Source organism: Perognathus longimembris, chromosome 12 (genome assembly GCF_023159225.1).
Source record: "Perognathus longimembris pacificus isolate PPM17 chromosome 12, ASM2315922v1, whole genome shotgun sequence".
Lineage (NCBI taxonomy): Eukaryota > Metazoa > Chordata > Mammalia > Rodentia > Heteromyidae > Perognathus > Perognathus longimembris.
In genome coordinates, this window is record NC_063172.1 from 15570844 (window position 1) to 15587108 (window position 16265).

The 16265-nt window shown below is 42.3% G+C and overlaps 1 protein-coding gene across 1 annotated transcript in view; it reads left to right on the top strand.

The window, feature by feature from the left end:
• The first annotated feature begins 2431 nt into the window (after window positions 1-2431).
• The window catches only part of Enpp2 (ectonucleotide pyrophosphatase/phosphodiesterase 2), a 106473-nt gene continuing 92639 nt past the window's right edge, over window positions 2432-16265 (top strand). Inside the window, exon 1 of the mRNA XM_048359126.1 lies at window positions 2432-2711. Within this exon, the coding sequence (XP_048215083.1) occupies window positions 2688-2711 (24 nt within the window). The 5' untranslated portion in view covers window positions 2432-2687. The remainder of the gene's footprint in view (window positions 2712-16265) is intronic.

Here is a 16265-nt window from a genome sequence, read left to right on the forward strand (position 1 = left end):
TATGGTTCAAAGTAGTAAAGCTAGCTTTTTTTTTTTTGCCAGTCCTGGGCCTTGGACTCAGGGCCTGAGCACTGTCCCTGGCTTCTTCCCGCTCAAGGCTAGCACTCTGCCACTTGAGCCACAGCGCCGCTTCTGGCCATTTTCTGTATATGTGGTGCTGGGGAATCGAACCTAGGGCCTCGTGTATCCGAGGCAGGCACTCTTGCCACTAGGCTATATCTCCAGCCCCGTAAAGCTAGCTTTGAGCAAACAATTTCAGGGACTGCTCCCAGGCCCTGAGTTCAAGCCCTGCGACTGACAAAAAAAATGTCTATGGAATAGATGCACTAATAAATAGAGGGAAAAAATGGAAAGGAAGCAGGTGATGAATGTTCCAGAGAACTTGGGGAAGTGAGGGAATCTGCAGCACACTGGAGAGGCTGGAGGGTGGGAGATGGTACAGAGGGAAGGAGAATCTCCTCCTGATCACTGTTCTTTCTTGGGATGTTTCTTTTAAAAAGTCCTGTGGGAGTGTTGGACTTGCAAGGAGAACATTGGTACTGAGCACCAGCCAAGGCCTCTGACCACACCATGGCGGTAGAGTCAGTAGACACCGATGTGGCAAGGTGTCAAGCTCCATCAATTAACCCTGGGTGGGCATTTCCACTTGGATATGCTGATGTAGGACAAAGGAATGAACCCAATGAGATGGAAAGGAGAAAAAGATTGAAATTAGTGTTGAAGTCAAGAGTGGTGAACATAAAATCTAGAAGGATCTCAGCAGTAGGAAGAGGAAGGAACAAAGGTCAAACCTCCCGGGAATTCAAAGCCTGGGGCATGATGGGAAGAAGGGAGGGAGAGAACAGCCCATAAAGGGAATTCCAACTATCCAACATAGTGAATGGATGATGATGTTGACAAGGTACTCTACATAAGCTTGTTAAAAAAGATCTTTATAGGAATGTTATTTTTTACAAGTTTATACAAATTTAGAATAAAAGTACCACTAAAAACAAAAAAAGGAGAGTTCCTAATTAGTCCATGCGTAGGCAGGCATTGTACATATCATACTGCTTAGAATAAAAATACCACTAAAAACAAAAAAAGGAGAGTTCCTAATTAGTCCATGGGTAGGCAGGCATTGTACATATATATCATACTGCTTTAAAACAGTACTGTAGTCACCTTTCTGTTATGATTCTATTCATAGCACATGCCACAACTCTTAGTTTGCTAATGATAAAACAGACTTACAAAGATTAAATATGTTCCTTGGGTCTGTTGTCTTTGTTTGTTTTGGCATTGAGGTTTGAACTCAGGGCCTCACACTTTTGCTTACCTTTTTTGCTGTAGAATAGCACTCTACCCTGTGAGCTATACCTCCAGTTACACATATTTGCTTGCTAATTCGACATAAGAGCCTTATGGTCTTTTCTACCTGGGCTGGTGTTGAACTGCTATCTTCAAATCTCAGCTTCCTTAGTATCTCAGATTACAGGCATGAGCCACTGATGTTCAGTTTATATTTTGCCTGTATTTTTTTTTTTTTTTTTTTGGCCAGTCCTGGGCCTTGGACTCCGGGCCTGAGCACTGTCCCTGGCTTCTTCCCGCTCAAGGCTAGCACTCTGCCACTTGAGCCACAGCGCCGCTTCTGGCCGTTTTCTGTATATGTGGTGCTGGGGAATCGAACCTAGGGCCTCGTGTATCCGAGGCAGGCACTCTTGCCACTAGGCTATATCCCCAGCCCCTATATTTTGCCTGTATTTTGACAGATGAAGAGGACCTAGAGTTCATCTTCTGGGTGGATGACTGGAAAAATGTATTTAAATCTCATTCTATTTTAGTGCCAGCAATGGAGCTTGAACTCAGGGCCTCTCGTGATATTTTTCTGCTCGAGGCTGGCAATCTACCAGTAGAGTCACAGCTTCCCTTCTGGCTTTTGGCTACTTACTTGGAGATCAGAGTCTCCCAACTTTTCTATCCTGGCTGGCTTTGAACAAGACCCAAAGGCCTGCCCCTCCGGAGTAGCTAGGATTAGAGGTGTGAGCCCCCAGTACCAGGTCAACTTCCATTTCTTTATGTGCAAAGAAGCAGTAATAGGAAAGCTCCCCGGGAATGATTTGGGAGGCCAAATGTACAGCATGACTGTGAAAAAGCCTTTCTGTAAACTGTAGCATGTTCTAGAGTGTGGAAGGAATTGCTCTGGGTGCCCCCCCCCTGCCTGAATCGAACCTGGAAATTCTGCTGTCGGACCTCGTGGGCAGCGCGGCAGGAGACCTGTGCCTCTAAAATCCTTCCGGGAACCATGGGAGCAGACTCCCACAGAGCCAAGGGGAAATGGAGACTCTCCTGGAAAGATGAAAAATTAACCAGGCGCCGTTGGGGGTGAATCTGCGCCCGGCCGTGCTGCCGGCTCTGTCTTCAGACTTAGGACACTTTTCCTTCCCCAGAGCCATTTTAGCCAAAGGTCATGTGTGTGTCTTGTCAAAGGCCAGCTTCCAATGGAATCACTGTCCCCGGGCCTAGCGGCCCCCTGACTACATCTGCATTGGAGAAATCCCAAAAGCAAACTGCCCAGCGCAAACAAGAGCAGTCGGGAGCCGCCGTCCCCCGGGCACAGCTCCCAGGTCCCCGGGCCGGGCCCGCAGCCGAGGCCGCGTCCGTCCGCCAGCGCCCCGGCCCCGTAGCAGGCACCCCGAAGCCGCACCATGAGCCGGCACGCCGCCGATCGGGTACGGTAGGCGCCCTTCTCTCAGTCCATCCTCCATGGCTCCGGGTCCAGGCTGCTGTTTGGGGGCTCGCGTGTGTGTTGTGTGTGTGTGTGTGGGGGGGGAGAGGCAGGGGGAGCAGGGGGCATTTTTGCAAAAGGGGGGCTTCCAGATTTGTTGGAGAGCCAAGATCCGCCGTGGCACCCCGGTTGGGGTGCAGTCAGCTGGAGCAGCGAGTTCCGGGCGCGCGCGCACGCGGCGGAGGTGAACTCTGGTGCTTGCCAGAGAAATGTTTGGGGTTTGCAAATAAGTATCTCTTTTCTAGAAGAAAAGAAAAAGAAGAAGAAGGGGGAAATAACAACAACCCACAACTCCGTAGAACTTGCAGCAGCGAGGGGTTGTGCCCGGGTTTTGGCTGGCCACCGATCCCTGGTTATGACAAGTGGGGTCGTCCCCCCTCCGCTCCCCCCCCCCCAAGTCATGGGGACTGTGAGCTCTGGCCTCTGGGAACGGCGAGGCTACCGGGCTTCTTGTGTATCTCTCGCCTGTTGGACGCGGGCTTGGCGAGCAGCGTGGGGAATGCGAAAGCCCTCGTGGATGTTCGCTGGGCGCTTACCTTTGTCCCGAGGAAATACAGGGATCTTTCTCAGCCCGAGAGCCCCCGCCCCGCGGCCCATCTGGTCTCCCCTTGGAGCAGCCAGATTCTCAGCCCTTTGTACTTTTCTATTTGAGGAAGCCTTTCAAGTGGACCTGGCTAATTTGGGGGGTGGGGATCCGAACAAGGGGAGCCTGGCTTCCCAGTGGATTGTGGATCTGTTTTCTTTGGACTTGGTGGGAGCGCGGCCGTGGGAACGCGCGGGACGCAGCCTTTCTTGAGGTGTGGAGCGAGCCTGTGGGTCAAAGGGATTTGGGGATTTGCTGGGTTTTGCACACTCTGGTTTCATTTTAACAGGTTAAACACACAGCCATCTCTCACTGCTAAAGTCAACGAAAACAAAAGCCCTTCTAGCGTTCAGCGAGACTGAGGGGGGGAATCCTTTCTGGCATTCGTTTATGTAGTTCTGGACTTTTCTATGCTTCCTTTCACTAGGTGTTTATTGAACTTCTATTCCCCCTCCCCCCACCTCTCCCTAGTAACCACCTGGATTTTTCCTTCTTAGAAGAATGGGTGACATCACCTGTGGGGGACATCTCACAGCTCTGAAGGACAGCCTCCTGTCCTACTGTCCTTCAGAGGACCTTGGTGACAAAACCACACAGAACTGGTAGTGGTCCTTTCGTATTTTTTTTACTCCCTTTTGAGTTGTGTGAAACCTCACTTCCGGGGTTCTCCTGCCTTGTCCAGTGACGACTTACTGCTCCACGAAAGGGACTCATTTCATACACCGCACTGTGCCTTGCTGCTCCCTCCTTGACTGTCTTCCTGGTCACCTTGAAGTCTCCCCAGATAATCTCTTCCACTCTCATGGCTCTGGCCCCTGGATAGGTACCACATGATGTCTCCCACTTCTGTGGCTTGGACTGATCTCTATCCCAAAACGACAGCCTTCTATATGGAACATCTTCAATTGCGTGACCCATACAGCACCGTCAGCCCTCCTAGATGACTTCTTGTCTTTCACCCATGACAAAGTCACCAACCTTGGAGTACACTCTCTCTCTCTCTCTCTCTTTCTCTCTCTCTCTCTCACACACACACACACACACACGCATGTATGTGCACTGTCTAGATCTCTGTATCTTTCCTGCCATTGTTTTAGTTCAGGCTGTTCTGGTGATAACTCCCCACCAGTGTCACCTGGGGCTACTCCGCCCAACCTTTGTCTCCAGATCGTGTCAAATAGTCTTTCTAACTTGCAGTGTGATCATACAGATCCTTTTGGAAATGTCTTCAGTCTCTCTCTCTCTCTCTCTCTCTCTCTCTCTCTCTCTCTCTCTCTCTCTCTCTCTCTCTCTCTGACTTTTTGGTATTTAATTGGAAATAAGTATCTCATGGACTTTCCTGCTTGAGCTGGCTTTGAACCACAATTCTCAGATCTCAGCCTCCTGGGTAGCTAGGATTGCAGGAGTGAGCCACTGGCACCTGGCCTATTTTTTTTCTTGTAGGAGAATGTTAGTGTAAGTGGTGGCAAGGCTCAAGTGATAGGATACCAGCTGTGAGCAAAAAATCTGAGCAGGAGCATGAGGCCCTGAAGTTCAAGCGCTGGTACCAGTGCACACACACTCAAAGAATGGTAGTGCATACAGATTTTCCATAACTTGCCTTTCATTTTGGTCTTCAGCCTTATATCTTACTAATCACACCCTATGCACATTTTATGTACTACTTTTTGCACATTTCCACTCGTTTTCTGTAGTGTATACAAATCAAGGCATATTGAACTATTTACTAAATATGGTTTGCTCCTAGTACTTTTCCTGGGTCAGGGTCTAATTTCTATTGTTTTTTTTTTCTTTTCAAAGACTCAGCTGAAAGCCACTTTCTCTTGGAAAGTGCCCCAACCATCTGCTCCCCATCCTCCAGCACTGGCTAAGTAGTCCTATCCCGCTCTCCTGGAGCTTTCTTTACTCCTGCTGTCAAAGTACTCGCAATTTTTCATGGCAACTGTCTGTTGGTGGGGACTGTAGACTCCTTCAGAACAAGATCAACTCTTTCTATCTTAGAATCTTTTATATTAATATTATATAGAATGTAATCCATATAGAGAATCTTTTAATATTTTTAGAGCCTCCATCAGTGAGGAGTTTCATGAATTCTTGTGAATTTCATGCCATTTTTAATGAATGACTATTGTGTTTTGGTATTGCATCAAATGATGGTGGTACAACAGCATACCTAGAATTTCTAAGTCACAATATGATGGAGAATAAATGTCAATCATGATTATCAGGAAAAGGCACAATCTTCTACTTATTCAAAACAGGAAAGCTTTAGACTCTGAGTATTTAAAATAATGCTCTCAATCCCCAATTCTATTAGTTTCTCCTCTGCTCCTCATCTCAATGCTCACTGGCAGGGTAGGTTGTCTGTTATTGCTCCAGCATCTGCCCTAACCTTGCCCTACACCAAGATGAGCTTTATGAGAGGCTTTTTCCCTTCAGTTTTGCCTCTGCTGACTTTGCAAAGGCAAAGGAATCCTCTGCAGGCTGTGTCGTGATGTGAGATGAAGGCACTGACAGCCTGTTAGGTAGGCTTCCAAGAGTCTTTGGTTAACATGACCCTAAACAGACCAGTGAGAGAAATCTCTAAGGGCTTCTCAGAGAGGCTTGACATGAGGAAATATGGTTTGAGTTGTCAGAAGAGTATGGTGTACATTCTGAAATGGGCTGATGATTACATTCTCTGGGGAATGATTTAAGCTTCAAGTGGTTCTTAATGCACACTTTTCTCAGGGAAAAAAGATTGCATTATATAACACATAGAAGTTAATACAAACTTTTTAAGGAGAGATTATCCAAATCTGCCCTTTATCTCCTTGAGTTGTGAACAAACCATTTAAGAATCCCCAATCAGAGGTCTAATTATTACAGTAGATATCAGGAAGTTGGGAGTAAGCAGTGAATAGAAGACACATTTTCGGCCTTGAGAGGATCCCAATATAATGTGTGCTAATGACCATGGAATTCAAATCCCAGGGCTTAGGTTTATGTTCCTGCTCTGGCAATTGCTACTTGTATGGCTTTCTCTGGGAATGACTATTTTCTGTAAAAAATAATAGTGTATGTTGGAAGTTTAGACTAATGTAAGGTTTCTGGAGGCATTTGGAATATGGTTATGCTTACTGAACATGAATCCAAGCCTTGATTTTTAGAAATGCCCCAAACTCTTACCATCCTTTTGGACCAGAGGTTGTACACATAGCTTGGACTAAAGACAGACTATGTTTACCACTACTTTTCCAGGAAAAGTAGCTCACCACACTCCATCTCAACAGAAAAGGCCGGATGTGATAGTGCATTCTTGCTATCCCAGTTAAAAAGGGAAGCATAAATAGGAAGACCGTGGTCCAGGATGGCCTGAGCAGAATGCAAGACAGTCTGTCTTAGCAGTAACCAAAGCAAAAGTGGCTAGAGGTTTGGGTCAAGTAGTAGAGTGTCTGCATGAAGCAGGAAGCCCTGAGTTCAAACCCAGTACAAAAAAAAAATGAAAATGAAAAAGGAATCTGGAGTATAGCATGTAGAGGGTGAGAGTCATTTTATTCTGTATTGTCCAGACCATCTTTAAAACAATCATATTTAGGTCTGAGTACTATACATTAACTTAACTACTATTATGGCTTTGAGTATCTTCCATGTGTCAACCACTTTCTAGCTGTGCACAACAGTACTGATCTCAAGGAGTTGTTGGAGTCTTTAATGTGAAGAGGTGCCAGGTTAAAAAAAGACAACAGGTGATTTAATTCAATGTTGTACTTGTTTATTTATTTATTTTTATTTTTTATCTTTTGGCCAGTCCTGGGGCTTGGACTCAAGGCTTGAGCACTGTCCCTGGCCTCTTTTTGCTCAAGGCTAGCACTCTGCCACTTGAGCCACAGCACCACTTCTGGCCATTTTCTGTATATGTGGTGCTGGGGAATCGAACCCAGGGCCTCATGTATATGAGGCAGGCACTCTTGCCACTAGGCCATATCCCCAGCCCCTCAATGTTGTACTTGTTTAGATCGCTGCAGATCTACATTAATCCAGACTTAATGGTAAGACGATCAGCTTCCTGTAGGAAATTGTTGAGATATGGAGTAGGGATGAGCAAAGGGAAGATGGTGGAGGGAAGAGGGTTTCCAAGTAGAGGTGACAGTACCTTCCACAGGCTGAAGGCACAAGGGCTGAGCAGGAAATTTACAGAAGGAATTTAGGGGACAGAGGACGAGAGAAATGAGACTGGAGTGGTAGCAGGAGCTACACATTCATGCTGTGGTGCTATAATCATTCTCTAGGAGAATGAGGCGCCAATGAAGGTTGTAAGCAGGGTGTTGTCAAAGTCACTTTTATGTTTTGGGAAAATTGTTATGGTGACAGTATGGACAGTGGTTGGGGGGGTGGTTGAGGCGGAAGAAGAGAAAGAGGATATACTTAAGTGGTGGGAGGTAGGTAGGAAGAAAGAAAGAGTGGATCAAGGCAAAAGCTGTTGGGAGATACAGAATACATAGTGAGAAACTTCAGGAAGGATGGATGCAGGACTTGAAGCTACAGAAGAGAAGATGTAGGTTATGCTATCCATCCATCTTTTGTTCTTATACAGAAGGGAGATTAGCATTGTGCTTGTCTAGAGAGAGCAAGGACTGGGCCAAATGGGTGGAAGATACAGGAAGATAAATTATACCTCACTATAATGCAATATTTTCTAACAGCTATTCTAAGGTGGTGAGTTGTCATTGAGAAATTTAAACACTAACCTGGTAGCTGTACTTGGAAAAGAGGGAGAGGTGGGTATAGGGTTTTGGCATGCTCAAGGGCATTGCAATTTCCTCTCAGTTCCACGATTCCAAGATTCTGTGTATCAAGTTCCTGTGTATCAAATACCTGAGCTTGACGTTCAGAGGCCATGACAATCAAGCTTGTGTTGGGTGGACATGTGTACTAGTCACCAGGGCAGTTGTAAGTCATGACTGGTGTCTAGTAGCTATGAAGAGCATCCTCTTTCATACTAAAAAAAGGTCTTAGTGTGAACACGAGGTGTAATGATCATTCGTCTCCTTGGTTTCATTTTCCTGCCTGGTCTGCTGGTATGCTTTTAGCAGCTCCATGAATTTCTCCTGTTCAACTGTTGCTCTCACAGTAGACCCAGCATTTCACTTGGAGTTTGTTTACTACCCAATTCCTTACATCAAGAATAGCTTCTCTTTGCACATCCTGTGCACCCCATTGAAAACACACAATTTCAGAAAATCCTAGCTTAAACACTGTTTCCTTCATCAACTCTGGGGTATGATCTCAGAGCTTCTTGATTGCTTGACAGGTACTCTATTTCGGAGTACTTTTTTTTTCCGGAGTACTTTTTTCATTGGTTAATTTTTTATTTTTATTTTTTTTTTGCCAGTCTTGAGGCTTGAACTCGGCCTGAGCACTGTCCTTGACTTCCTTTTGCTATAGGCTAGCACTCTACCACTTGAGCCACAGCACCTTCTGGCCTTTGCTGTTTATGTGGTGCTGAGGAATGGAACTCAGGGCTTCCTGCATGTTAGGCAAATTTTTTATTGATAAGTCACATTCCCAACCCCATGGTTAATTTTTTTGAGACAAGGTCTCAACTTCCTGGTCCTGGTGTGTGCCTGGATCTGGACTATGACCTGCTGATTTTAGGCTTTCCATCATAATGGGCTCATGAGAGGCACATACTACCACATCCAGTTTTCTCCCACAGAGTATTCCAGCCTTTTTGGCCTGGGCTGGCCTAGAACCATGATCCTCCCAATCTCAAGTTCCCACATAGTTTAGAGATATATACTATCACACCCAGTTATAGGTTAAAAAGGGTTTTCATACATTTTTTCCCCTCCTAGACTGGCATTGAACCATGATGTTCATGTTGTCAGTCTCCCAAGTCACTAGGATTACAGGTGCAACTTTTCTTTTCTTAACTATTTTTAAAAAGAATCAAGTGTTTAGTTTTACAGTACAATTGAGTGCATCATAGTGCAGAATCCACAATTGTTTCCATACTTATTTGAGCTCCTTTCCTAAGTTATCAAGTCTAATTTTCCTTAACATAGTTTTCATTTGTACTGTAAAACTTATTATCTTATTTATTTTATTATGTATTCCTTGAAACAAAATTTTGTGTAAATAATAATAATAATAATAATTATTATTATTATTTTGTTGGTCCTTGGGTTAAAACTCAGTGCCTAGGTGCTGTCCCTGAGTTTTTGTGCTCAAAGCTAGCATTCTACCACCTGAGCCACAGTTCCACTTCAGGCTTTTTGGTAGTTAATTGGAAAGAAGAGTTTCATGGATTTTTCTGCCCCAGTTGCCCTCAAACAGCTATCCTCAGATCCCAGCCTCCCGAGTAGCTATGATTACAAGCAAAAATCACAGGCACTCAGCCTTTATTATTATTATTTTGAATCGGTTGAAGCTTCAATTCAACATGTCAGTTTCTGAGTATAATGCATCTTGCTCAATATTGCTTCTTCCATGATTCTTTTTTATCCATTTATCCCAACTTCAGCCATCCCCTCAAGTTACCTGGTCCCATTTTATATATGGGCATTGAATACGATACCTATAATTTCTCTACATATTTATTCCTAAATTTACTGAAGGTGTCTGACTTAGAAATAGATGAGAAAGGTTTCGAAAGAAAATGATTAATGGCTGGCAAATACTCTATTGAACATTCAGAATTGAGTTTGAAATCTAAACATGGTATGTTTGTATTGATATGAGACAAATTGTTCGTGAATTGAATAGAAGTGTGGTCACACACCTGTTACAAAACACAGATAATTCTCTCTGAAGATGGACATCGTTTTGTGGTTTGCTGTTTGGAGAAAGTAGAAGGGCACTAACCGATTTTCATTTTGAAGTAAATGACTGATTCTCTTAGTCACTGACCAAGCAAAAAGGTGTCCATTACAGAATGTAATGTTTTTGGTAGGCTTTGATTGGGAAACATAATGAATTTGTTAGGTTCCTTTAAAAAAAAAATCTGTTGTGGGGCTTGAACTCAGGGCCTGGGGCACTGTCCCTGAGCTCTTTTGCTCAAGGCTAGTGTTCTGCCACTTTGAGCCATAATACCATTTCTGGTTTTCTGGTGGTTGATTGGAGATAACAGTTTCATGGCCATTCCTGCCTAGGTTGGCTTTGAACCATGATCCTCAGATCTCAGCCTCCAGAGTAGCTAGGCTCACAGATGTGAGCCACCGGCTCCCAGATTTGTAAGGTCACTTTTTAATGCACTAAATAAAACACACAATAAATGAAAGATTTTATTTTGGGCTCAATTGAACTCACTTCCTCCAAATTCAAATGTTGAAGTCTTAACTTCTGAGAGCTCATGTGACCATGTTTGGAGATCTGACCTTCACAGAGGTAACCAAATTAAAGAGGCCACTAAGCTGCAATCCTAGTCTTTACAAAAAGAAGAAATTTGGAGCTGGGCACCAGTAGCTCATGCTTATAATCCTAGCTACTCAGGAGGCTGAGATATGAGGATCAAGCAGAAAAGTCTGTGAAACTCATATCCAATTAACTACATGCACACACACATACAAAGCTGGGAGTGGAGCTGACTCAAGTGGTAGAGTGCTAGCTTTGAGCACAAAAGCTCAGGGACAGTGCCCTGGCCCAGGATTCAAGCCCCTTGGGTGCCCCGCCCCCCACCAAGAGTAAATTTAGATACTGAAACATACATGGAAGAAAGATAATGTGAGAGTCACAGGGAAAAGACCTCTCTCTACAAGTCTTCTGAGGCCTCAGAAGACACTAATCTCATGGACTTACACCCTGACCTTGGACTTCTAGCCTTTAGAATGAAAGCCAAGAAATTGTTGCTTAAAGCACTGTCTCTGGTACTTTGTTATGACAGCCGGAGATGACTAATATGCATTTCTTAAGACCATAATGCCTTGAGCATGTTTTCATCTGGTCACACTCAACACAACATTGTTTTGTTCTCCACCCAGTACAGCTTCTGCAATTGTACACAGAGCTGTGTGGGTTACAATTTACAAAGCTTTTTCATATCCAGGACCTCTTTTAACCTCAACCAAAGTGTCTAAGATGAGAATTATTAACATCTCTGCTTTACAGATAGGAAATGGTGGTTCAACAAGACCAATTGAAGATGCCTTGCATTCATAAACTGACATGTTGGATTGAAATCCCTTTGTACAACTGCTTAAAGATAATCCAAAAAATAAAAATAAATAAAATAAAAAATTAACAAGAGTTGTTCAAATGTGCAAAGTTTAGAAGTAGAAATTGAATTCAAATGTGCATAGAGCAGAAATTCAGATATGAATCTTCTAACACTAAATAGTATGGGATTAAAAAAAAAAGGAAGACTTACTTGCGATAGGAAAGGGACTAAGGAGAAATTCAAATTAAAAAGGAAATCCTTGATTCAACTTCCTAATTTTCATGCAAATCACATGAACTCAAATTCCCCCACAAGCTGCAATTTGAGGAATTTTACAGAAAAAGGGAGAGGCAACTCACAAGTGAAAGTGTAGCAAAAGTTTATTTAGCAAAACAAGGAGAAAAGGGAAGAAAGCAGCACCCCTTGACACGCAGGAGGTAGGAGCACTAGGTTCAAAACCGTGTAGCTGTTATATTTGTACCTTGGTGGTTTGTGGGGAGGCAGACTCCTGGTAGAATCCTTAAACGGATGGCACATTATTGAGCAGGCCCTAGTCCTTTTGTTTTATTCCCAGTACAGAGTGTAGGATGAGTCTTAATATCACTCCAAATGTGGAGACAATGGATGTAACATTTAGGACATTTCTTCCCCCATTTAAGAAGATTATAATTTACTTAGCATCTAACGGAAAGGAGGCTGATAGGAGGAATATGCTTGCTATTCTTGATGTTTTTGAACCTTAATTCCTGGCTCTAGATTAATTCCATCTATCTATCTGTCTATCTATCTATCTATCTATCTATCTATCTATCTATCTATCTATCTATCTACCTACCTATCTATCTACCTACTTATGCATCTGTCTATCTATCTACATTATATTTTATTTTTGCAGTTATCTTATCTACTATCCTTTCTCCAAAGGACATGTCAAGACAATCTCTCTTCTTTAAAGTTTAAAAGGACATGGGTTATGTCTGGCTGAGCCTAATTCTTTTTCTTTTTTAATAACTCCCTTGAGCATGATTTTATTAGCCTTATTATTAGGTTTTTATTAGTTGGACTATATCTGAAGCCTGAAAGACCCCACTCCACCCACATTTTTGATTATCCACTATTTACCAAGAATCTTTGATCCAGACCTCTTTGTGTGCACAGAATATTCTCCACTCAGAAGCTTTGCTTACTGATAAAATAGACTTTCTCAGTACCAGTTTTGAGTACTGAGAAATGCAAGCAGAAAATAATTGAGATTTTTTCCCCATCATTAATAGTGTTCAGATATTAATTCAACACAGTAAGATGAGGGGTGCCTAACATTTTCCTGGACGCTGCTTGAGTTTAATGAACAGAAGCAAATGCAAGATTATTGCACGCTTTCCTTGGGTGACCTAAGCTTGTTCTTGGCACCCATGATTGCAGAATACTGGGTTGTTCGGAGTGTTTCTGTGGCTTCTACCCAGAGGAGTTATTAATTTTGAACCTTGGGGATAATTCCTTAAGAATGTAATTCTTTCCTTTCAAAAAGAACAAAATGTTGCTTGTGTTGGGTGATCCTAGTTATTGAACCCTTGGTTCCCAAATTGTAGAGCCATAGTAAGCAATAGATAAAGTTGTCAGATTTAGCCAAAGTAAGCAAAGCAACAAAGAAAACAACTACAAAATCCTCCATGCTTCTATTAAATCTTAATTTAAAAAATGAATACCATTATATACTAAAAAAGGCTGGGCGCTAATGGCTCATACCTGTCATCCTAGCTACTCAGGAGGCCGAGATCTGAGTATTGTGGTTCCAAGCCAGCCTGGGCAGGAAAGGCCGTGAAACTCTTATCTACAATTATCTACCAGAAAACTGGAAGTGGCCTTTGTGGCTCGAAGTGGTAGAGTGCTATCCTTGGGTGAAAAAACTCACAGACAGCACCCAGCCCCTGAGTTCAAGCCTCATGCCTGGAAAAAAAGAAAGAAAAAAAATACTAAAAATTGTTGCATCTAGCAATCATAAAAGTCTATGAGTATTATGCACTTACCCAAGTACTTAAAAAAATATCTTTAAGTAGGTGTACAAAGGAGGCACCATATAACAAAGCAGTTTATGAACACAATGCATCTTGATTAGTGCTGCCCTTTCAGTGTTCTGCCTTTTGATTCCCCCCTTCCCTTACTTTTCTGAATTTTGTGGTATATATATATATATATATATATATATATATATATATATATATAAATTCTTGACTAGATTCTCTCCCTCCTTCCCCTTTTATTGCATACTCCTGTCCTTTGGTCCCACTTCTCTTCTTCTTCTTTTTTTTTTTTTTTTTTGGCCAGTCCTGGAGCTTGGACTCTGGGCCTGAGCACTGTCCCTGGCTTCTTTTTGCTCAAGGCTAGCACTCTGCCACTTGAGCCACAGCGCCATTTCTGGCCATTTTCTGTATATGTGGTGCTGGGGAATCAAACCCAGGGCCTCATGTATATGAGGCAGGCACTCTTGCCACTAGGCCATATCCCCAGCCCCCTACTTCTCTTCTTGGGTTGGCTATTTCCTGATGTTGATTTTGTTGGGCTTTGGCCTAGTCTTTCTACAAAATCATACAATTTGAGCTCTCCATAGAGTCTATTATACTACAGTTAATTAATTTGTAATCACTTGTGTATACTTATAGATTTATAGGCACATTCTAGCTACCAAGATGAGGGAAACAATGCCATCTTTGTTTCTCTGGGTCTAGCTTACTTCACTTAGTATAATTTTCCTACAAGTCTCTCCATTTCCTTACACATGGTACAATATCATTTATTCTAATAGATGAGTAAAATTCTATTGTGTATACCACATTTTCTTGATCCATTCATCCATTGGGGCATCTGGACTGATTCCATATCTTGGCTATGATGAATAGTGCTGCAATGAACATGGTTGTGCTGACGACTTTACTGTAAATCTCAGCTTCGTGAGTAGCTACAATCACTAGTGTGAGCCACTGGCCCCTGGATATTTTATTTTTTAAGTCACCTTGAAAGTATTGGTCATCTCATATATTGGAACCAGACTTTTACTGGTTTTGATGATTTCCACGGGTCATACGTAGCATTTACATTAATTATTTCACAGAATCTTGTATGCTGAGTCTAGGTCAGCCTGATGTTTGTTTGGGGTTTTCTTTATTTTAACACTTGAAAGTTAGAAGAAAGCAAAAGGAAAAAGCTTGTTCATAATACATTCTTAGCAAAGAGCTCTTTTATGAAGAAGAAGAAATGCTTAGTTTGATAGATCCCACACTTTAACTGTACCTAGATGACCTGGAGGACTTGTTTCAGTACAGAGTGGGACCCCAGACCATCAACTCCTGTTTCAGTATTTCTACTGTAGACCTCAGAGTTGGCATTTCTCACTGTTCTCAGGGGTTGTTTGGGTGTTTTTGTTTTTGAGGCAGTTTCACTATGTTGTCCAGGCTGGTCTTAAACTCACCATCTTAGGTGCTGACATTATACCACTATATCCAGCCCAGGGACTCACAGTTTGAGAATCACAGATCTAGACTCAAGGTAAAGTTGTCTATTTTTCAGTCTATCTGTCTATCTACATACCTATCTACTTATTTATGTAATTTATCTTGTTGCTTATATCAATGATAAACTGAAAAATTGTATATTATTTATGTTGTATGATTTAATAGTGACACATGTCATGTCATGAGGAAAGCAATCTAATTAACATCAGTATCCCCTTGTATCTTTACCATTTGTGATGAGAACATTTAAAGCCTAGTGTTTCAGTCATTTTGAGCGTATAAGTGCATTATTTTAAAAATTATTATTAAGTAGTTGTAAAAAGGGGTTACAATTCCATAAGTCAGTTTATAAGTAAAATACATTTTGGTCACTATCACCCCTTCCTTTGTTTTCCATTAATAGTAACTAATCATTGGGCTGTCTCAGAGAATACCAGTACTTCTCCTGTCTAATTGAAACTTGGTCTTTCTTGACCTATATGCCCATTTTCTTCCACTTCAGCCTCTAGTCAGCACTGTTCTATTCTCTGCTTCTAGAAGTTCATTTTCTTTATGTGCTACATGTGCATGAGATCATGTAGTAATTGGCTTTCTGTGTCTTGTTGACTTAGCATATTATATCATTATATAATATTATATTAGCATATAACATCAATAGATATATTATATTACTTTATTAAGGCTGACAGCATAATAATAACCTCCACATTTACAGTTTGCAAACTCAGGCAGCTAGTAAGTGGCAACAGAAGTTGAAACCTAGGTTTGTCAGACTTTAAAGAAGTGTGTCTATTTTATTAAATCTTAAAAAGTTGCACTTGCTCTCAAATATTTAGCTGTTGACAACTTGAACAAGAAATGGGAAGAAAAAAGCATTCCTTCATTTGAACCATCTGATCATTTACTGTGGGTTAGCCATGCTGTGCATATAAATGCAAAAATGCAAAGTTCTTTTGTGCAGCTGTGAGCACCAGTGCCCAGCAATGTTGGGGAAAGCCTTGTTAGACTAGCGCTGGGCAAGGCAAGAGTCCTGATGCTCTCCAGCTTCACCACAATGCTCCTTTTACTCCATACGATCTCACTTGTCATTACAATGCAGAGCATGTACCTCCTACTTGTTGATTCCCTTTATTCCTAGACAAACACCAGCCTAATGAAGAACCAAACATGACTGCCCAGGGCACCAGTTTGATTGGGAATGTGGGTATTTCAGGAAGGGTAGGATGATGCTAGCAAGTTGCATTTACAATGTGAACTTGTTTCATCATC